General features: G+C 44.5%; 1 protein-coding gene across 9 annotated transcripts in view; it reads left to right on the top strand.

Moving 5' to 3' along the window:
• The window catches only part of Lrch1 (leucine rich repeats and calponin homology domain containing 1), a 185350-nt gene that overhangs the window by 100196 nt on the left and 62355 nt on the right, over positions 1-22799 (top strand). For all 9 annotated transcript variants that reach the window (XM_021181697.1, XM_021181695.1, XM_029468713.1 and 6 more), the window contains exons 3-4: positions 8324-8450; positions 17514-17619. In XM_021181697.1, coding sequence (XP_021037356.1) covers positions 8324-8450; positions 17514-17619 — 233 coding nt within the window. The remainder of the gene's footprint in view (positions 1-8323; positions 8451-17513; positions 17620-22799) is intronic.

Genomic DNA, 22799 nt, shown 5'->3' with positions numbered 1-22799 from the left:
TTCTTTATATATATTGGATATTAGTCCCCTATCTGATTTAGGATAGGTAAAGATCCTTTCCCAATCTGTTGGTGGCCTTTTTGTCTTATTGACGGTGTCTTTTGCCTTACAGAAGCTTTGCAATTTTATGAGGTCCCATTTGTCGATTCTTGATCTTACAGCACAAACCATTGCTGTTCTATTCAGGAATTTTTCCCCTGTGCCCATATCTTCGAGGCTTTTCCCCACTTTATCCTCTATAAGTTTCAGTGTCTCTGGTTTTATGTGGAGTTCCTTAATTCACTTAGATTTGACCTTAGTACAAGGAGATCGGAATGGATCAATTCTCGTTCTTCTGTATGATAACCGCCAGTTGTGCCAGCACCATTTGTTGAAAATGCTGTCTTTTTTTCCACTGGATGGCTTTAGCTCCCTTGCCAAAGATCAAGTGACTTTGCCCCTTCTTGGAATTGGAAGCAAGGCACACATGGAAGGAGCTACAGAGACAGTGTTTGGAGCTGAGACGAAAGGATGGACCATCTAGAGACTGCCATACCCGGGGATCCATCCCATAATCAGCCTCCAAACGCTGACACCATTTCAACACTAGCAAGATTTTGCTGAAAGGACCCAAATATAGCTGTCTCTTGTGAGACTATGCCGGGGCCTAGCAAACACAGNAGTGGATGTTCACAGTCAGCTATGGGATGGATCACAGGGCCCCCAATGGAGGAGCTGGAGGAAGTACCCAGGGAGCTGGGGGGATCTGTAACCCTATAGGTGGAACAACAATATGAACTTATCAGTACTCCCCCAGAGCTCGTGTCTCTAGATGCTTATGTATCAGAAGATGGCCTGGTTGGCCATCAGTAGAAAAAGAGGCCCATTGGTCATGTAGACCTTATATGCCTCAGTACAGGGGAACGCCAGGGCCAAGAGGTGGGAGTGGGTGGGTGGGGGAGTGGTTGTGGGAGGGTGTGGGGACTTTTGGGATAGCATTGGAAATGTAAATGAAATAAATACCTAATTAAAAAAAAAAGACAGGATAGAGTACAGATACATGTCAACAATAGCACGTGTTTCAGGACTTAAGACTAATATACATTCCTTTAGTGAGCATTAATTCTTTATGACCCAGAGAAATATTTTCATATAAGAAAATTAGGTATGCGGATTGTAGTGTGAATATCCTGCACTTTATGTTTAATATCTACTTATAAGTGAGTACATACCATGCTGTCTTTTTTTCCACTGGATGGCTTTAGCTCCCTTGCCAAAGACCCTTTTGGGTCTGTGTTACCTCACTCAGGATATTTCTAGTTCCATCCATCTGCCTACAAATTTCATGATGTCCTTGTTTTTAATAGGTGAGTAAGTAGTATTCCATTGTGTAAATGAACCATATTTTCTTTATCCGTTCTCAGTTGATGGACATCTGGGTTCTTTCCAGTTTCTGGCTATTATGCATAAAACTGCTATGAACAACAACAACAACAACAACAACAACAAACTAGCCATGAGGACTGCCCCGTCAGAGTAGGTGTGTCTCAGGAGGAGCACGCGAGTCCTATCCTCGGGGTTAGTGATAGGGAAGTAGACACTGACAGCCATAGAGGGTTGATGTCTACCCATGTGACTAAGGCTTGTTATAAATATAAAAGTTTGTGTGTCTTTTATCAGAGAACTGAATGATCCAAGGTGGGGTAGAAACCCCCAAATTAATATTAAGTATTTACCACAACAAGAAAGGGCAAGGTGCTGGTGTGTGAGAATCCATCCTGTGAATTTGGCAGGAAACAAAACAAAACAAAACAAACAAACAAAAGAGATGTTTTTGAGCCCTGTTAACTTGGTTTATGGTGAGGAGTTACTGAAAAAGTGACATCAGAGGACCAGGTGGGAGCCAGGCCTTCGTCCCTCCCCTCTCTCCCTGTCCTGTTTACCCAGGCAGGGCAGGGACAGTGGCAGGAGGAGGCACACAGGCTCTTCTGCAGAGAGGACAGGGAATCCTGGGGCACCACATTTGAACCTGTGATTGTTTATCAGCTCAAGAAGCCCTTTTCACTACAAATCAACTCCTTTGTAACCAAGGAAAATTAGCTTTTTAGCCAGGTGTCATTGGTTAGATTTAAGATTGAACTTTGGCCTTTACCTTATCAGGCACTGTGTAACCTTATCCTTAAACATTGTTTCCATGAAGGATACATTTTTTTTTTTTTTTTTTTTTTTGCCAGTAGGCTTGCAGGTGAGAAGCGGAGGCTTGGGACCTCTGGGACTTGCCCGAGAGAAATAAGTGTCAGATGAATGGCTTCAGGAAGCTAAGGCTGCTGACATAGGCAGTGGACATGGAGCTAAAGGGACACAGTTGCCCCTCCCTTTTATGAATGTTTCCCTTGGGGACCTTGGGTCTTTGTTACCCATGTGTGGTTCCTTTGACTCTCATGAAAACTGCAAATAATCCAAAAATACCTTGTGACAAAGTATATGAGACAGATGCTGAGGGAACTGATGTGGCTAAGAGGAAACATGCCCCTGCTCGAGCATGCTAATTAACTAGATTGTTAACTCCATGGACTTGAGGTGGGCTAAGCAGCTTTTGGTATAAAACCCATTCGACCCACCAGAGAGGCCATGGATGGTTTTATAAGCTTAGATTTTTCTAAAGTGTGTGTGTGTGTGTGTGTGTGTGTCTGCCTGCCTGCCTGCCTGTCTGTCTGTCTGTCTGTCTGTGAGAATGTCTTTGAAGGTTAGAGAAAGTGTGGTCCTGGAGTTAGAGTTAAAGGTGCTTGTGAGTCCTCCAGCATGGGTGCTGGGAGCCAAACTCAGTCCTCTGGAAGGACAGCAGGCACTTTAAAATACTGAACCACCTCTCTGGTGTCCAGAAGCTTAGACTGTTCAGTTTGAAGCCAGCACTGGCCCTCAAACACCTCCAGGGAGAGTGAACCAGCACAGCAGAGCCGTCTCAGCGTTGTTTTTGACTGCTGTGATAATGACTCAGTCAGTCTTGTCACTGGCCTGGTTAGGTGCTTGCATTGATTGGCTGGCGAGACCTGGACAGAAGTATAGGAACAGTTTCAGCATAGGTTTGAAAGTAGTAATTTCTAGAAATATCCATCCCTCCCATCCCCCAATCCTCTCTTCAGCAGGAAGTTGAGATATGCCTTTGTTCTAAGAGAATTTCCTTGTTAGCATCCTTTTTGGCCAGTTTTCACCTTGTGAAAAAGATGTCTATAAAATACTCTGCTTTGGGAGCCAGGTCTCAGTCTATCCCTGGCTTCCTTCTCCCTTGGCTTCCTAAGTGCTGGGTCACAGGTGTGTACCCCCATGCCCGGCTTACATACTTATAAATATTTCATAATCACAAATTACCTTGTGAATTATGTACTTGCCACCTTTGAATAACTAACTGAGCTCTCTTCCTAGAGGTGGCTGTAGAGCCCTCCTCAGAGCTTGAGAAAAGCCAGCAGAATACCAAGGGAACTGTTATCCAACCAGTTTCTTAAACAGGTCCTGTAGGTGGGAGAGCACTGCGGGAGGATAGAGGGACAGGCTGGGCCCACTCCATCCTCCACTGTCTTAAGAGCCTGGGCAGAGTGTCACAGTCTTTGATTTTAACCTTGGAAGGTAGCTACCTGGTCCCCCAGAGCCAGGGCCCCTGGGAGGCTCCCCACTTAACTCTCTCCTGGACCTTTATGGGAAAGCTTTCTGTCCAGTTGTAGAGAGAGCTTTCCTGCAGACCTGGGCCATGGGAGAAATGGCTGATGTGCTGTTTCTTGCACTGATAGAGCTAGCTGGGCGTCAAGTACCTGGAGTAGGGGTGATGTTGAGTTCTTGCTCAGCACAGCACCTGCTTTTTCTGAGCCCATAGGTTAGCGTTGCCTTTCGGTGGACCAGATCCCTGCCCCTTACTATGTGCAGGGAGGTGGGTCTCTATTATAGCCTATACACCACAGAGCATGAGGACCACATATCAGAGAGTTGGCCTAGATAGCAACACCCATGAGAGAAACATCTAATCCAGCTTACCTTGTTCTATGACGCTTCTTTTCTTACTAGAGAAACACTTGTAAGGATTTCGGAAAATATAGCAATGTATGCAAAGGAAAATAAAAAAGCCACTTATTGGATACCCCTAAAGGACTACCAATGATATATTGATATGTTAGAAATCTGTCTCTCTTACTGTGACTTTAAAGATGTTTTTAGATGTGATTGTACGTGCACAGAGGGTGTGACATTGACGTGTTAATGCGTGTGTGCACAAACACAGGGAAAGTTTTTAATAGTTGCAATCCCATGCCCTTGGCTTCATCTATACGATACTGGGGAAAGAAAGTCAGAGAACTGTACCCTTCTGTCTCTGTGGTAGTATGATAAAGGGCTCTGTGTCGGGGAGGAGGCTGAAATGAATGGCTGACATGAACATGTGGAGAGTCAATCACGGTTCATGAATTGACTCTCTTTCTCTGTCTTAGAAAACTAAACGTGGACAATGGGAAATTTGGAGACTTGATGTGGTCTAGCTCTGCATGCAGAGTGGAACAAAGCCTCCATCAGACTTGGCTGGCTGCTCCGGGCAGCTGAAGCCCTCTGGGTTCCGGGCATCCTTTGGTAGAAGGCTATGTTTCTTTTTTTCTTTTCCTCAGCTCATTTGCAGGTACTCAGACTGACTTTAGGTGTAGCAGCTCTTGTAATAGTGTGGAGCTGAGTGAACCCCACTGATTTGTGCATTGCTGTAATTTTCCTCTCTCTGCTAACAATGGCTCTCCTTTGAGAAACCACACCTACACTCAGGGACATTTCTCCCCTACCCCCCCACCCCCCACCCCAGCACCTCTCTTTTTCTTCCTTTTCATGCTGAAAGTTAATATTAAAAATCTTGGGTTCTGGAGAGATGGCTCAGTGGTCAAAAGCACTTCCTGCTCTCCCAGAGGACCCAAGTTCAGTTTTCAGAAGCCACATGGTGGTTTACAACCATTAATTTTTTTTTTAAAAAGTTTTTTTATCTATTTGCTATTTATATGAGTACACTGTAGCTGTCTTCAGACACACCAGAAGAGGGCATCAGATCCCATTACAGATGGTTATGAGCCACCATGTGCTTGCTGGGAATTGAACTCAGGACCTCTGGAAGAGCAGTCAGTGCTCTTAGCCGCTGAGCCATCTCTCCAGCTCCCGTTTACAAACATTCATAATCCTACTCCCAGGGGGTCTGATGCTCTATCTGGGCACCTGTACTTATATGGCACATGTTCTCAGACAAAACACTCGTAAACATTAAGGAAGAAGAGAAGGAAGAGGAAGAGGAGGAAGAAGAAGAGGAAGAGGAAGGATAGAAGAAAGAAGAGGAGGAAGAAGGAAGGAAAAAAGAAAGAAGTCATCTCCCAGTAAACTCTAAATGTGCTTAACTTATTTTTATTTTTATTTATTTTTTGACCACACTGAAGTATTGATTGCCTTGGTCTTGTCTGACTGAGGTTCCTGTCCGTGCTGTCAGGAGAGACTGGTTAGATAACAATCTGTTAATGTAACAAAACAATGAAATAACCGACTTTAAAAAAGGAAAGGTTTGCTTTGGCTTTCTTTTGGAAGTTCCAATCTATTCTGGAGGCCCCATTGCCTTGGGGCTGTGGTGAGCTGGGGGTACATCATGGTGGTACTGTTGGCAGTTAGTGGGCTTATTTTTTTCTTTTAATGATTTATTTTTATTTCATGTGAACTCGTGTTTTGCCTGCATGTATGTCTGTGAGAGGCTGTCAGATCCCCTGGGAGTGGAGTTACAGACATTGTGAACTGCCGTGTGGTTGCTGGGAATTGAACCCAGGTCCTCTGGAAGAATAGGCAGAGTGCTCTTAACTGCTAAGCCATCTCCCCAGCCTGGTGGTGGGCATTTAAGAGGTAGCCTGTAGCACTGGGCTTCTGGGGACTATTTATGGCATGAGCTTCCGTTGCTCTTGGTTTGAGAAAAAAGTTGTCCTTTTGCCTTCTGTCTTCCTGTCCTTTCTGTCCTTCTGTCTTCTGTCTTCTGTTCTTCTATCCACGGAGCCCCATGGCACCACACTGTGCAAAGCTGCCTCTTGCAGAGGGCCACTTTGTGTATTTATAATGCACACACAGGAGTTGGTGAGAATTGTCAGCTGCAGAAAGTAGAATGATCAAACCTGGTGGCATCTTCCTTTCCCTTTTTTTTAAATTAAATTTAAGATTTATTTATTACATATAAGTACACTGTAGCTGTCTTCAGACACACCAGAAGAGAGCATCAGATCTCATTACAGATGGTTGTGAGCCACCATGTTGCTGGGATGTGAACTCATGACCTCTGGAAGAACAGTCAGTGCTCCTAACCACTGAGCCATCTCTCCAGCCCCCGCATCTTCCCTTCCTTAAACAGTGCTCACGTGTTTGATGGAAACATTTCAGCCCATCAGTGATGCTGAGATACTCACGGGCAGGCTGCAAGGTTGGCTTTCCGGACTCTGCTTCAGGACCCCAGAGTTCAATCTTTCTGTCCAATTGCACCTTTTTCTCAGAACCACACATTTCTTTTAAAAATATTTCATTGTAAATCTTAAAAATGCAAAATAGTTTATATATATATATAATATATTTAATTACAGCTTCCCTTCCCTCAATTGCTCACCACCTCTCCATGGACCTACGTCCATATCCTTTCTTGCTTCCCCTCCTTCTCTCTCTTTAGAAAACAGGCTTCTAAAAGATAATAAGATAAAAACAGACAGACAAACAGATGTACAGACACAAAAAGAACTGAAGACAAAGCATCAGAACACACGTAGTCACACACATCCACACATAGAGAAATCCCATAAAAACCCTAAACTGGAAACCATAATATACAAACAAATTTCCTGTAAGGTTAAAAGAAAAATGCCCAGACACACACACACACACAAACAAAACAAAACAAAACAAAACAAAAAAAAACCCAGACAAACAGAACAAAAAACCCATTCAAAACTATTATATTATCTATTGCTGGGCATAGCTCCTGCCCTTACAAGTGGTTCGTATATCCAGTGAGGTCCCATTGGAGAAAACTATCTTTTCCTTTGTAAGCAGTTATCATCTGGAGATAGGTTCTGGGTTAGGGATGGGGCTTTGTGTGCACTTCGGCTTTCACCACTGGGACCCCATCTGGCTTAACCCTGTGCAGACCTCTTGCCTCCTGCTACATCTCTGTGTGTTCACATGCATGTCAGCCCTGTTATATCTGGAAGGCCTTGTTTTCTTGGTGTTTCCATCTCCTCCATCTCCTCTCGCTCTTAGAATCTTTTTGCTTCCTCTTCTACAGAGTTCCCTGAGCCCTGACAGGAGGGGCCTGATGGTCCCTTTCTCTCTACTTCCCCATCAACCCATAACTATCTATTCTATTTCCCCCAGTCTCTTACTCGGTGTCTAACCTCTGTAGCTATATGGATTGTAGCTCTGCTTACCGAAAACTTATTAGCTAACATCCACATGTGTGCAAATGCATACCATAGTTGTTCTTTTGGGCCTGGGTTCTCTCATTCAGAATAATTTTTACTAGCTCTATTCATTTACCTGTGAATTTCATTTTTAAAATAGCCAAGTAATAGTCTGTTGTACGAAGAGACTACTTTTTCATTATCTGTCCATCCGCTGAGGGGCATCTAGGTTGTTTCCAGTTTCTGGCTATTATGGACATAGCAGCAATGAACATGGCTGAGCAAGTGTCTCTATGGTAGGATGAGGCGTCCTTTGGTTATATGCCCAGAGAAGTGTCGCTGGTTCTTGTGGTAGATCAGTTCCCACTGCCACACTGCTTTTTCTAGGAACTATACAAGTTTATACTCCCAACAACAATGGATGTGTGTACCCTTAGCTCTGTGTCCCCACCAGCAGGCGCTGTCATTTGTTTTATCCACCTTGGCCATTCTGACCAGTATAAATGAAACCTCAAGTTAGTCGTCAAATTGCATTTTGATACTTGTTATCCAGTCTTGTCTATCCACTCCTTGATTCTTTTTTATATGTTTTTTACCCCACCCCCTTGCCCACTTAAAATTTAAAATTTGAGTGACTTCTTAGACAGAAGTATTGGCGTTTTTATTTTTGCAAAATGTTCACAGTTGAGCATGGTGCTGCAGGGCTGTAATTGTAGCACTGTGGATGCAGAGAGAGAAGATTGTACTGTTTAAACCATCCTAGCCTATTGAGGTTTCCAGGACAGCTAGGCCTACATAGAGATCTCCAGTAACCCAAAGGAAATGCACTCGCCAACAAAAGAGAACCCGCTTCCAGGGAGCATCAGGACGTGGCCTTTCTGTTTACGTGTGTTTTTGTTGTATTGTCTTCACAGTCGAAATCAGCTGTCTGCCCTGCCCGCCTGCCTGTGTGGTCTGCCTCTCAAAGTCTTAATCGCAAGCAACAACAAGCTCGGATCACTGCCTGAAGAGATAGGTCAGCTCAAACAGTTAATGGAGTTGGTATGTTACTGATTTCTAAGATGCTCTTGTTTGTTAACCGGCTATAACCGTTAGAGGTCCTCTGAAAGACTTTGTTACAGAAGGAAAATGGAGAAGTCTGTGATCATTCCCCCATCCCCACCCCCATTGCTCTAACAAAATACCCGAGACTGGGAATTTTATACAACAGATTTTTTAGATCACAGTTTTGGAGGCTGAAAGGACATGTGATCCGTTTGGCCACTGCTGCAGGCTTTCCTTCCTCACAGCTGATAACATCATGGTGGGAGCAAATGTGTGAGGGAAAGAGCACATGGCTAGACAGGAAGCCAAGGAGAGGGAGGGACCAGTTTTACTCTTATATGATGGTCCACTCTCATTAGTCCTTAGTGCGATCTTGTAAGCAGTATGATCCTGTAAGAGCATGCTCCAGTGCTACAATCATCTTCTGCTAGGCTCCATCCCTTAAAGGATCCCTGTGGAGGTTTGAATCTGCTTGGCCCAGGGAGTGACACTATTAGGAGGTGCAGCTTTGTTGGAGTGGGTGTGGTCTTGTTGGAGGAAGTGTGTCACTGTGGGTGTGGGCTTTAAAACCCTGTCCTAGAAATCAGTCTCCTGGTTTGCCTCAGATGAAGATGTAGAACTCTCAGCTCCTCCTGCACCATGCCTGCCTGGAAGCAGGGTTCTAGGATCCTGTAAGGAGTTAGGCATGTCCAGGACAAAACTGTCTCCAGTTCTGGACACAAGCTGTGTGTTTCTTTTGTAGTGAGCTGATCTTTTATGTTTTTTTGTTAGGTATTTTCCTCATTTACATTTCCAATGCTATCCCAAAAGTCCCCCATACCCTCCCCCCCCCACTCCCCTACCCACCCACTCCCACTTTTTGGCCCTGGCGTTCCCCTGTACTGGGGCATATAAAGTTTGTGAGCTGATCTTTGCTGGGGTCTCCTGTGTTGTTGCCAGCTCCTGTCCTACACCTTACAGCCACAGACTGATCTCCCTCGGGCCTGCAAGTTACAGGGTGTCAGAGTGCCAGCGTGTTGTAGAAGTTTCACTGTTTGATGACAGCTTGAGCTGTAACACCCTCATCCATAGCACTGTTCAGTAGACATCCAAGACACACAAACAATGAGGTTTAAATGTGGTATGGCTATGTTTAAACAGTTCAAAGAAACAAAAGAAAGTAAGTCCTTGCTATAAATTATATTTAACTCTAGATAGGTCAAACTTATGACCCCCCAGTGTGTATACGAGAGAAAACTATCCAGGTGGCACTGTTTGTATCCTAGTGTTTGTACTAAGCCTTTCCTACCAAGTCCTGTGTGTGTCATGCAGGGGCCACACACCACACATAGGACCAACCACACTCTAGTGCTTAGTGCCAACAGGGCTGAGCCACCACTTTGATGTGACAGCTGTGCAGCTTTGGTGTATTTTGTTCTGTAGCTCCCTGGGTCTTGGCAAGTGTGCTTTTGGTAAAGAACATTTTTTTTTGGGGGGGGGATGCAGTGGTCTGGTTCAGTGGGTAAAAAAACCAAGTCACCAAGTCACCAAAAGTCACCAAGACCGAGGACTTGAGTTCAGTCCCTTGGACCCACATGGTAGAAGGAGAGAACTGAGTCCCATAGTTGTCCTCTGACCTCCACATGTGGTCTGTGGTGTGCGCACACACTAAAAAAATAAAAACAAACAAACATGCATGACATTTATTTGTGAAGCAGGCAAAATATACCAATGACGTTACTTAAACATGGAGAAGTGATATGGCCAGCCTTGATTCAAGGTCAAAGACTAAAAAAAGATTATTTTCCATCCATCCTCATTTATCTTTGATTTAGTTTTATTTATTTATTTATTTTTGATTAAAATAGTAGTGTTGCTATAGGTAACCGTGTCATGTCAAATTATTTTTAGTTATCAATTGGGGAGAGAGTTCCCTGGAGAGCCAGATATCATTCTTGAGCAGAAGGCTTTTGTTTTTGTAGCTACAGATTACCGATTTGTTTTTTTTTTTTTTTAAAGTAAAGTTGGGCACTCCCCGGAGCATTCAGAAAACTCACCATTTAAGGCTTGAGTGCTGAGGAAATCACTCCGCCCACTAGACTCGAAGCATTGTTTGTTGGCTGTTTTGGAAAAGCTGTTTCAAACACTTTCACGTCAGAGTGTTCTGAATAGAATCATACCCACTTCTAAGTGTGCACCAACATCACCCAGAGTTCTTGTCCACTTTAGAAACAAAGCCCAGACACCTCAGCCATCAGAAAGAAGCAGTTGTCCTTCTTAGTTTTGTAAGGAAGTCAGGCTGCAGAACATCATCCTAGCCTGGCCATCGCAGCACGACCACCTTAGAGTCCTAAGACAAACAGTATCCCATGTCAGCCATAGCCCGTACAGGCAGCTCCCTGCCCAGCCCCACACCTATGCTCCCATCTCCCTACACAGCACAGCCATTGTCCCACCCAGCCATTGTCCTGCACAGCCATCTGCCTACCCGGTCAACACCCTGGACAACCAACACCTAGCCATTCTTCTTCTCAGCCCCTGTGTATTTTCCATCTGATGCAGGCACTGGTGCAGGGCAACTGATGGAATCTTAATTCTGTATCTGATCCTTTTAGAGTCACTACTGATAAATCAAGTCTAGAACTTTCAGACCCCCTTGCCCTGTCTGAATCGTTTCCTTACCATCTCTCGAGGTTTATCTTGCAGCTTAGATGTTGTGTGTTTAAGTGCTGCTTCGTGGGAAGAAGGGCGAAGGCTGACATGTACTGCGCATCTGTTTCTAGTAGACTGTTAACTATTTTATTTACCTGCATCGTTCCATAAAGCCTTAAAATAACCCAGCAAGGCGGGTAGCACGTTGCTATGTTATAGCCTGGAACCGGTTCCGTAGTTACTTACCTAAGGGGGTGGAGCAACGTGGCTGATTAAAGTCCACACCAGTACTGAGCTCAGCGGTGTGGAAAATGGTGATTTCTTTCTCTGGAATTCCTTATTACAGTTTGCTGTGACTTTCTTATTAAACTCATGACAAGCCACAACTTGCAGATGAGCCGGAGACCTTCTCCTTGATGGCCCTGGACAGATGGGCATGTTTGAATGTTTCCTTACAGTAGAACCAGGTCAGGTTGTGGGCATTTGTAGCCCTGCGTAGACTAAATCTCATTTAAACTCAATTAAAACCTTCGGAACTTGTTGAACTTGTGTGTGTGTGTGTTTGCATGTTTATAAATGTATTTGGATTGGGTATCTTCCTTAATGGGTTCTCCATTTGTATATGTGTCTCTGTGTGTGTTTGTGTATGCACAAGTGTTGGTATGGGAGTGCATTTATGTGTGTACCCGTAACATATGTGCCTGTTCCCGTGCATGGGGAAGCCAGAGAAGGAGGTTCAGGGTTCTCTGTCCCTCTCTGCTGTATTCCCAGGAGACATGATCTCTTGGAGAACCTAGATGCTGTATTTCGGCAAGACTGGCAGGACAGCAGGCCCCAGCAGTTCTCTCTTAGCCTTCCACTCACAGTGCAGGGGACGATAGACACACAGCACCACACTTGGCTTTGAGATTCACTCTGGAGATCTGGCTCAGGTCCTCATACTCCTGCTACAAGGACTCCTACTGAGTGAGGCCAGACTCTGAGACTTCTACCTTATTTTTTGAGGTGGGATCTCTCACTGACTGAGCTATGCTAGGCTGACCAGCAAGCCCCAGGAATCTTCTAGTTCCTGTCCCTCCTCCCAGGGCTGGGATTACAGGCAGCTGCTTCTGGCCCAGCTTTGTAACACAGTTGCTGGAGATACAAATTCAATGCCCTTACAAGGGTTTCACTGGCTGAGCCATCTCTGGAAATGTGCTTCTTTTTCTGTCCGATCCTGCTGACAGATGAGGTGTGTCTGGTGAGAGGTGCTCTATCATGGCCACATGTTACAGTTGACTAGCAGCTGTGAAGACTGACATGCTAACAGCTCAGTAAAGTCCGGTCCTTTTACAGATGAGACCTTTGCCAAGGACCCAGGAGTTCCACCCTGGTGCTGTGCACTGAGTGGGTTGCTGGCCTTGATGGCTTTGCTTGATTTCTCTCGTGTCCTCCCTGGCTGAGCATCCCCATCTGCCATGCAGAAGAACAGAGGGCCTGACTTAGGAGCCTGCCTTCACAGCAGAAAGCCCACCAGGCTGGATCCAGTCATGCTGGTAGGAAGGTGCATTTCTAGGCCCTAACCAGACACACAGGGCTTTTATTTACCTTTCAACCACTGTTTGGCTGTGTGGGGCATTTGAGCTAAGAGCCAGATGACAAGCTTCCGACGAGAGTCCTCCCCACCATGATTTTATACCTAGCGTCTCTGGTAGGTGTGGGAGTGTGTGCCAGCGCGTCTGCTGTAATCATTTGTCCATTAGTGGTCTCTGGTAATGCCTTTGACCTTTCTGGTTTCTGTGGAAACCTGGGAGTTACTCAGAGCCTCTCTGTGGCTTCCATTTCTGCCTTTAGTAGCAAGAACAGGGAATGGAGCCTCTGTTTGTGGGATGTGGAGAGGTCTGAGGCCTAGGTTCACAATGGAGAGGCAAGGGCGTGAGGTGACCATACATCACATCAAAGGCTGCTGCTCTGAAGGGGTCAAGCTTATGTTAATATACATTTTTTTTTCCTTTTTCCAAGTTCTGACTGTAGGTATTGAGGGTTTGATTACCAAGAAATGAAAATTGACATTATTGAGGTACCACTTAATAGTTTCATTTACTTCTTGGGTAGTCAGTGGATTTTCCTGATATAGAAAGTAGAAATTAGAAATATTTCATACTCTATTTATTTATTAATGTATTTATATATATGTGTGTGTGTACTGTGTTTATTCATATATATGTGTGTGTGTGTGTGTGTGTGTGTGTGTGTGTGCTTTACTGATTGAGTGAGTGAGTGCAGGTTAGGAAACTTTGATGAGCCTCCTCCTTTGCGGGAGTGAGGCCCCTCCTCCCACCTTGTGGTTTCCTGGAGTCAGGAGACTTTGGTCAGGTGACTGGTTCCTCCCTCTGATGCTCATCCCTCCTGTTTATGTGAGCACACAGAGAGTAAGACACTTGCCTCAAGTTGTATAGTGAGACATGCAAAAGGCATCTCTACAGAGGGGTCTGGTTCCATGCTGGTTGGACACTGTTGATAATTTGCTTTTGCACCCATTACCGAAAGACCTAATTTTCTTATAGACATTCTTTTGCTGGTATTATACCACTCAGTCCGCCCCTGAGTGTGATTTAAGTCATTGTTAGGATCTAAACAATAGAGTTTGGGTTAGTGAGCCCATAAAAAGCTTATATTTGAGTATTTAAATTGTTATAATTAGATTTCCCCTTTTCTTTTAGGAAGAATTCAGTCAGCAAATATTTGTAACAGTTTCTCACGATTCTTGGGTTGGATAGTTGTGATGTTTTAATGTTGAATGCACAGTGAGTCAATGCAGCTTAGGTGAGTTATTCTCAAAGACATAGAAGGTTGGGACTAACAGAAAATTCAGAAGGAATTAATTTGAATATTCTAGTAAGTAAATTGATGTGGAATTTGCAATCTGACACTCGACACTGATTGCAGACATGTAAGACATTGATTGCTCTTTGCTTTAAAGTTTGTTTTGCTAATTATTATCTTTTCAGAATAATCTTTAAAAAGCCCTATGACTTATTTAGATGAATTTTGTACAGAAATGTTCTAGAGAATGAGAACATCCTAGAAACATTGCTTGTGCATTTTCAAGATAGAAACCTCCCCAGACACGGAGATAATTATTGCTTTTTCACACTGCTTCTTCCGCTAATTAGACATAAGTACCCATGGGTTTATTTTTATGATGAAACTCATAACCTCTTTAAGACTTGGTTAGGTTCAGAGACTCCTGGGAAATAGGATTTGCCCTGTTTTTACCATATTGAATATACAATGCTGTATAGCCTGTCTCTCCTTTATGTAATAGATTTGCTTAGGGAATCTATTCCTATTATTATTATTATTATTATTATATTATGCATATTATATTGGGAGGGCGCATGACTAATAGGGACATAGAGTATTATTAACATAACTGACTCTTGTCAGATACTCTTCAAAATCCGAGCAGGCCTGTGTATTTGTGTTTGTCCATAGGTGTCCTGTTTCTTAGATGGAAAACTTGGGTGCCTATCAGACGCAGCGCTGTCTTATGTGTAGTAAGCACATGCTGAGGTTACCGCATGTGCTTAAACACAGCCTGCAGGGGTTGGTTTTGTTAAGGCCATGGTGTTGGGGGTTTGTGCTGGGAAGAGGAATCATCTTGGCTATCGGGGTCCAGCCTACGCCTAATGATGCTGCCATTAACTGGGGACAACACACACACACACACACACACACACACACACACACACGTTTGATCTCAGAAGAGGCCATTCTGCAAGTGTGTTGCCTAAACATATAGATTATCCTTTATCTTCCATTTTCTCATTTTTTTAAAGAAAAAAATCATATTAGTTATGTCTTTCAAAGCTGTGGAAGCAGTTGATTTCACACTTGAGTCTCCACAAGCAACGATAAGCTTTCCCATGTAGTTGCTTAGGAGACTTACAGAAACTTAATTTATACTTACATGACAAGAGTCCTCTCCTCAGACAGAAAATCATCCCTGCAGATTCTTCCCCCAAACCGTGTCTCCCCTTTGGCACTGTCAGTCCTGTGCCTGGCCTGATCTGGAGCCTGGAGGGCCGAAGCATGATCTCATGTGACACTGGCCTCAGGCTGGCCTGGCTTCCATGCTTGTGAGGGCCGTTGTGAACCACAGTGGAGTGGGCCAGGTGCTGATTCATAACTTAGTTAAGGCATGGAAAGATCCGGCTCTCACTGGAAAGACTTGCTTTTAGACTCCGTGGATGATCAGAATTAGATCACCGAATTCTGATTTTATGTTCTTGTTTATTTTTGTTTCTGCATAAGTACTGGTGGTGATTTGTAGCTGTTTTGTGATTTTTGTTTTAGATATTAGAGTTGTATGTGCTGTTTTGTTTCGTTTTGTTTTGTTTGGATCAGGTTGAGGGCAGCAGTTAAGATGGCACTCCTGAAAAGTCTATGACCCTAACCTTTCCCAGCCTACTTCCCTCCTCAGAAGGTTGAAGCTAGGAGAGTGTAATATGTCAGCCACTCCACACACACCCTTTTAGACGGACTGCAGTTTTTCACGCTGGTACTGGTGGTGATATTGTGCCTTTGTGAAGTAGTGTCCTTTGGGGTTCACCTGAGGGCTAATCTAGGGGATGGGGATGGCTGACTGATGACTGACTGGTGTAGCCTGGTCTAACAGGGATCCTGGTTTTAGGGGTGGAGTCGAGCAGAGGATCGATTGGTTAGTGATGCATTCATCTAGCCTGAAGGAAAGTAGAGTAGAGTTTTGAACAAGGCCTCGGTAACCTCTGCAGTGAAAGGTGGCTTTGCAGGTTCCTAGGGCTGGATCGTAGCCCAGTGCTGATTCAGTCTTCACACTCATTCAGGCTCCCCCTGCTTGATATGCCACTCCATTGGGATAGCTTAGAGCCTGGATTTGTCTTGGGTTCTGTTATAGCAAGTGAGGCATGCATGGAACTTGACTTGTCAAACCATTCTGGGGCCCCAGAAGCAAGGTACAAGGGACCATTGTATTGTGGGGTGTCTACATCAGAGGATATTAGACATTTTATCCCTGCCTTATATCTGGAACTCTGCTGGGGGATGATGAGAACATGGGTCCTCTCACCTATGAACTTCCAGCTTTACAGGGGAAGGAGAAGGGAGCAAGTGAATTACAGGTACACCCTGCTGCAAAGGGAGAACAAAAACACCCATTCCCAGGTGTTGATCAGAGCAGGAGAGGATCATGGGAATGGTTTTAAAGGGGGAAATTTTAAGCTTGGGTCGAGCCATGACGGATTAGTAGCAGGCCAGGAGGACAATGCTAGACCATATGTTATCAAGCAGGGGAGGAAGCCTGAATGAGTTTGGAGACTGCAAAACAGCATTGGCCTACACTGAAACTCCACGTGGTGACTGCATGGTTAGGGTGAAGGAGGCAAGAGAGAATAATCAGAGAGTGGCCCTGGAGGAACCAACAGACATCCTCACAGAGTCTGGGCTTTGCTGAAGGCTTATGCTGATAAACAACAGCATAAAATCTGCACTAGGATAGCTCTGTCTGTCAAGGATGGACGTGAGGGGGTGGGAGTGGTGGAGACGGGGTAGACAGACAGACAGGCAGGCAGGTGGATGACAGAGCCCACCAGAGAGAGTTCTGTGCAGCAGTCCCTCTGAGAGGAGCACACCACAGACTGCAGGAGGATCTAGGTGGGTGCGAGAAAAGCAGAGCCCTGCTGCTTACCAGAGCTGAAGGAAAGATGTGGGGAGATAATGAGTGTCTATAGGGTCAGAATGGTCTGTATTTTATGTGGTAGGAGCTGGCTCTAATCTAGGATTAGTGGGGGACTGGAGTTTCAAAGCGAAGACGACAGAATCCTCACACCTCACAGACTTGCTTAACAAATGGGTGTGCAGCCATCAGCTGTAGCTGTCAGCCATGTGATAGCAAGTCCATTTGGAATAAATGATGCATCCAGTTGGTGTGCTGGTATTTCTCTGTGTAAGAGCTTGGTATGATGGGAGCAGGGGGTGGGGTGGGGGGTGGGGCTGTGTAACCTTCTTTCTGAAAGGTGACTGGTAATTCCTTCCGAATGTCAATTGGCACCTGCTTGCCGCTGGGCCATAAAGCCGCCTTTTCCTGAGCTGTGACTATTGTGAGATAGTAATGTTGCTTTGTAAGATTGTGGTGGGAACTGAGTAAGGTCCAGGCACCTGAAAATCAGAAGTGACAGAAACTGCTAGCCAATGCCACTAATATTTTTTGTGCCCTCAAAGGACATTGAGAAACAAACCCCTTTTCTTCACTGTTGAGCCCCAATGGATTGGGACCTGGAGACCAGTATTCTATGGAGTTATCCAAGCATTTAAATTCTTTGAGGAGCATTCACATGTAATTCTTGGGGAAAGGCATTGGTTATTCCTGTCTGACTCCCCCTCTCCCTGAACCCCCCACTTTTGCTGCAGGATGTGAGTTGCAACGAGATCACGGCCTTGCCCCAGCAGATAGGCCAGCTGAAGTCTCTGCGGGAACTGAATGTCCGAAGAAATTACCTTAAGGTTTTACCACCAGGTAAGAAAGGAGGGCAAGGTGAAGAGAGCGGGAGATAGCACCTGCTGCTGGGTTTACTTTTATGAGGGGTGGTGGGTTAGTGTGTGTGTGTAAATTGACTTATTAATAATTAATAGTTAATGATTAACAATTAATAATTAGTAGTTAATGATCTCACCGGCAGATGTAAGAACAGTGATGGCCAACTTCTAGTTTGAATTGAGGCTAGAGCAGCACAACCTTTAGTGGAACATACATTAGTTTTCTAGGGCTGCTATTAAAAGGACCACAGAGAGGGTAGCTCAGATGGATGACAAGAAGGTTTCTCTTCACCATTCTGGGTTGTCCATTCCAAGGCCTTTCTCCGTGGCTCTCAGATGGTCATTAATCCGTCCCCCCCACCCCCTCCTACCACTATTTGTCTTTCGATCTTTTTTTTTACTGTTATATCAGAGGATTAAAGTCTATCCTAATGACCTTTGTGTTACTTAATTGCCCATTTAAAGCCTCATCTCCAAATCCCATTGAATTCTGATGTACTGGGGTTAGGATTTCTATATCTGAATTTTGGGGTGTGGGACTTAGCCAGTCCGTATAACATGGTGGCGTGACATGTGATATTCCAGACCATGAAGCTAACAGTCTGGAGGGGACAGGCTTGGTCCTGAAGATCCTGGCTATCAGGATTGGGGGATCTGGGAACACTGGTAGAGAGCCCACAGTGTCTACACTCTGCCTCTGTGTGTGGGTGATGCTACAGCTGAGTCCTCCCTGCACTGAGGCCAAGGTCACTAGTTAGTGCTGACCCTAAAGCTTTGCATGGGCACTTGCTTCCCCTGGTCCTAGCACAGTCAGTCATAGTATCTCTCCCCACCACCCCAGCCCTGCCGTGGGCTCTTGCAGTATGTCCCTGCTGTCCAGAGCACTAGGGTTTAAGCATAAAGACATTTACTTCGAAGCTGGAAGTGCTTGAGGGGTCTGGAGGAATAGTTTGGTGTGTAAAGTCCTTGCTTCATAAACATAGACATATGTTTGAATCCCTGACATTTATATAAAAGCGAGGGGCAAGTGTGGCAGAGTGTACCTGTAACCCTAGCACTGAGGAGGTGTGGAGATAAATGGGTCTCTGGAGCAGGCCGGTCGGCCTGGCCAAATCAGTGGGCTACAAGTTAGTGAGAGGCTGGCCTAGTTACCTATCAACATGACATAGCCCAGAATCACTTGAAAAAGGAGTTGTCTCTATCGGATTGATTTTTGGGCATGTATGTGAGAGATTGCCTTGATTGCTGATTGCTGTAGGAGAGTCCATCCCACTGTGGGTGGCTCCATCCCTATGCAGGAGGGTCCTGGTCTGTATAAGAAAGGCAGTGAAAGGCAGAGAGCAGAGCAGCAAGCAGGCTTCCTCTATAGTTTGTGCTTCAGTTCTTACCTTCACCTCTTTTAACAGTGGACTGTGTGACCTGCAAGATAAGTGCACTCTCTCCTCCCTGAGTTCTTCTCTCAGTTGCTTTTTGCCAGGGTTTTTGTTGTTGTTGTTTGTTTTTGTTTTTTTTTTTAAATCACAAAATAGAAGGGAGACTTAGAGCAGAGATCCTGTCTCAAATATTGAAACAAACTAGAACAAAAGAGAAAGCAATAGAGAAAGACGCCTGATGGCCAACTGTGCCTTCCTCGTGTACATACATGTACATAGATAAAATGTGTGCACACATATACATGGTTCACTTCTGTATGATAAAACCCCCTGATAAAAAGCAGCTCAGGGAACAGGGATTATTTTTAGCTCATAGTTCCAGTCTGACATGTGGGGAAGTCAAGGTGGGAGGACTTTGAGGGAGCTGGTCACGCCCACAGCCAATGCATCCTGCCTGTTTGCTTGTGTTTCTCCACTCGCACAGGGACTCCCTCTATAGTGAATGGTGCTGCCCACAGTGGGCGGCGTCTTCCCATATTAACTAACCTAGGAAAGACAATCAGAGCTAACCATCACCCCCCCCCCCCACACACACACACAGTAGATAGATGGGAGGCAGTGCCAGGTACTTCTTTTAAAACGTACTCTACTATATTTGGGTCCTTTCAGCAAAATCTTGCTAGTGTATGCAATGGTGTCAGCGTTTAGAAGCTGATTATGGGACGGATCCCTGGATACAGCAGTCTCTAAATGGTCCATCCTTTCATCACAGCTACGAACTTTGTCTCTGTAACTCCTTCCCTGGGTGTTTTGTTCCCAATTCTAAGAAGGTGCACAGTGTCCACACTTTGGTCTTCATTCTTCTTGAGTTTCATGCGTTTATCAAATTGTATCTTATATCTTGGGTATCCTAAGTTTTGGGCTAATATCCACTTATCAAATATAGCTGTCTCTTGTGAGACGATGCCGGGGCCTAGCAAACACAGGAGTGGATGTTCACAGTCAGCTATTGGATGTATCACAGGGCTCCCAATGGAGAAGCTAGAGAAAGTACCCAAGGAGCTAAAGGGATCTGCAACCCTATTGTTGGAACAACATGATGTACTAACCAGAACCCTGGAGCTCTTGTCTCTAGCTGCATATGTATCGAAAGATGGCCTAGTCGGCCATCAATGGAAAGAGAGGCCCATTGGACTTGCAAACTTTATATGCCCCAATATAGGGGAATGCCAGGGCCAAAAGAATGGGAATGGGTGGGTAGGGAAGTGGGGGGCGCTATGGGGGACTTTTGGGATAGTATTGGAAATGTAATTGAGGAAAATATGTAATAAAAATATTAAAAAAAAAAGAATATATTGTATGAAAAAATCTGCTTTCAATAAAAAGAAAGAAAATAGAATAAAAATTCAACAATAACAATAATAACAAAAAAAAAACGTACTCTACTTTCCAGAGATTATGTTGATTTCTAAAATATACTTTAAAAATGTGTATTAGTTCTTTGAGAATTTCATATAACGTGAGTTGATCATTTTACTTCCCTTTCCCTAATTCTGACTAAATCCAACCCTGCCCCCTTGCCCAGCCACCTTTGTGTCCTATTCATCATTTTTTTAAAGATTTATTTATTATATGTAAGTACACTGTAGCTGTCTTCAGACGCACCAGAAGAGGGCGTCAGAGCTCATTTTGAATGGTTGTGAGCCACCATGTGGTTGCTGGGATTCGAACTCAGGACCTTCTGGAGAGCAGTCAGTGCTCTTAACCGCTGAGCCATCTCTCCAGCCCCTATTCATCACTTTTGTGGTTGTTTAACTCAAGCCCAATTTGTGCTACCCAACTATTTTTGGATGGGTGGCCTTCCATTAGAAGCATGGCCAGGTCACCAGGGGCTATTCTTTTAGAGAAAATTTTTTTTCTCTCCCCCCTCCCGTCCCCTTCCCCCTCTCTCTGTCTCCCCTAGCAGCTAACAGTTACCAGCAACTCCCTGGCTGGGAGTAGGCTTTTGTGGACAGTTTTCACCTTCATGCTGAGACTTGCCTTGCATCCATCCCATGTGTGCTGTCACAACTGCTGCAGGTTCATACACTGAGCCACTTGGCTGTATCCAGATGCCACTGTTTCCTTAGAGTTCTCTACCATCTGGGTCTTCTACTTTTTCTCACCCTCTCTTCCTCAGTGATCCCCAAACTGTGGGATGAGAGGGTAGGGTATATTTTTTTCAATTTAGCCTGAGTCTCTCATTCTCTTGGCCTTGGCTGTTTGCAGTTCATCCATTGCTTCTCAGATGAGGGTTGAGAGATGTACTGAACTGTGGACATAACAATGAGTTATTTGGAGTCAGTTTAATACAATGTCAATTTTTAACAGAATGGTAGTAGATTCTACCTTGTGGCCTATTACCTAACGAGCCATCTCTAATGGTGCTAGGTATAGTTTTCATCTTGTGGGGATGACTTAAATCCATTCAGAACGTGCTTTTTTTTTTTAACCTATATGATGATTGAGCCACCATCGCACCAGTGGGCATGCCTTGCCAGCCCAGTCTGTGTTGTATCTCCCAGGGTTCAGAGCTGGGTATGACTGATGATCACTGGCTTGCCCTGGTAGCTCGCAGAGCACTTTCAAGCTCCGTGAATGCTAGCCAGTGGGCTGACACTTCCAGGTCGGCGGCACCAGCTCGATTTCGCTATGTTCCATGACTCACATATGTGGCATCTTCAGAAGCAGGGTCTTAACTGTCAGGTTCTGGAGAGAAACCAAGAGCATTGGCAATGTTTGAGAAGTGGTGGGCCCTTACTGGCCAACAATTCCAGAAGAAGTAACCCATTCTTGGCATTGGGCTTTTGTTTTGTTTTGTTATTCTCTGGTGTCTAGTATAGGAACATTGTTGCCCCATTAGAAGTTAGAAGGTAACTTTTAGCTCTGTGTATATGCCTAGACACCTGTAGGAAGATTCTGCAGTAGCAGATTTCCATATGAGTCTTTTGAAAGGCATCTCAGTGCAAAAGCGCACACTTGGAAGCAGTTGGCACCTAGTTCACTTGGCATTTATTAGTGGCAGTTTGAAAGCTGCCTGGTTTTTGCCATCCTGTTACTGCTTGTTCCAGTCATGGAAACAGCTCCCAAACCCATGCAGAGGAGCTTTGTAAAATGCACCATGCTGGATGGTAGAGGGCTCGGTTATCCATCCCTGTTTCTCACCTTACTCACACTGGCTTACATTCAAAGAAGAATTAGAAAATACTTCTGTGTGGGAGTCATTGCCTTACTTGAATGAGCTCATAAAAGGAGGTTTACTTTTTTCCATTCGTCACTGCACAGTCTCATTTCTTTTGAGTGCATAAAACCATTTTCCCTAATTATAATAAAACCAAATAATACTAAGGATAACTACAAACAAAATTTTAATTCACAGTATATCTGTACAGCACAACCTTTCAGGCATTAAGGAGCCCCGCTGCATTTGAGTGCCTGCGATAATCACTGTGGAAATGCCATAAATGATTGAACCCATTTCCAAAGGGAAAACCGATGACATTCTTGTGTGGTCACAGTGTGGCTCAGGGGAGGAGGGAGCACCTGCAGGGCCTATTATTCAGTTTTTCTCAGTGCTTCTCGCTCACCTTAAGGACACTCTTTTCCCTATAAAGATCAGTTACAACGTACTCTCCTTTTATAACTATGTATCCTCAGCTTTGATGTTTTAAAATATACCCAAAGGTAAAACTTAAGTTCACCCTGAATGCTGTTTTTATTCAAAAAACAAAACAAAGTAAAAAAAAAA

This window comes from Mus caroli, chromosome 14 (assembly GCF_900094665.2).
Source record: "Mus caroli chromosome 14, CAROLI_EIJ_v1.1, whole genome shotgun sequence".
Taxonomy (NCBI): Eukaryota; Metazoa; Chordata; class Mammalia; order Rodentia; family Muridae; genus Mus; species Mus caroli.
This window is presented reverse-complemented; position numbering and strand designations above follow the sequence as displayed.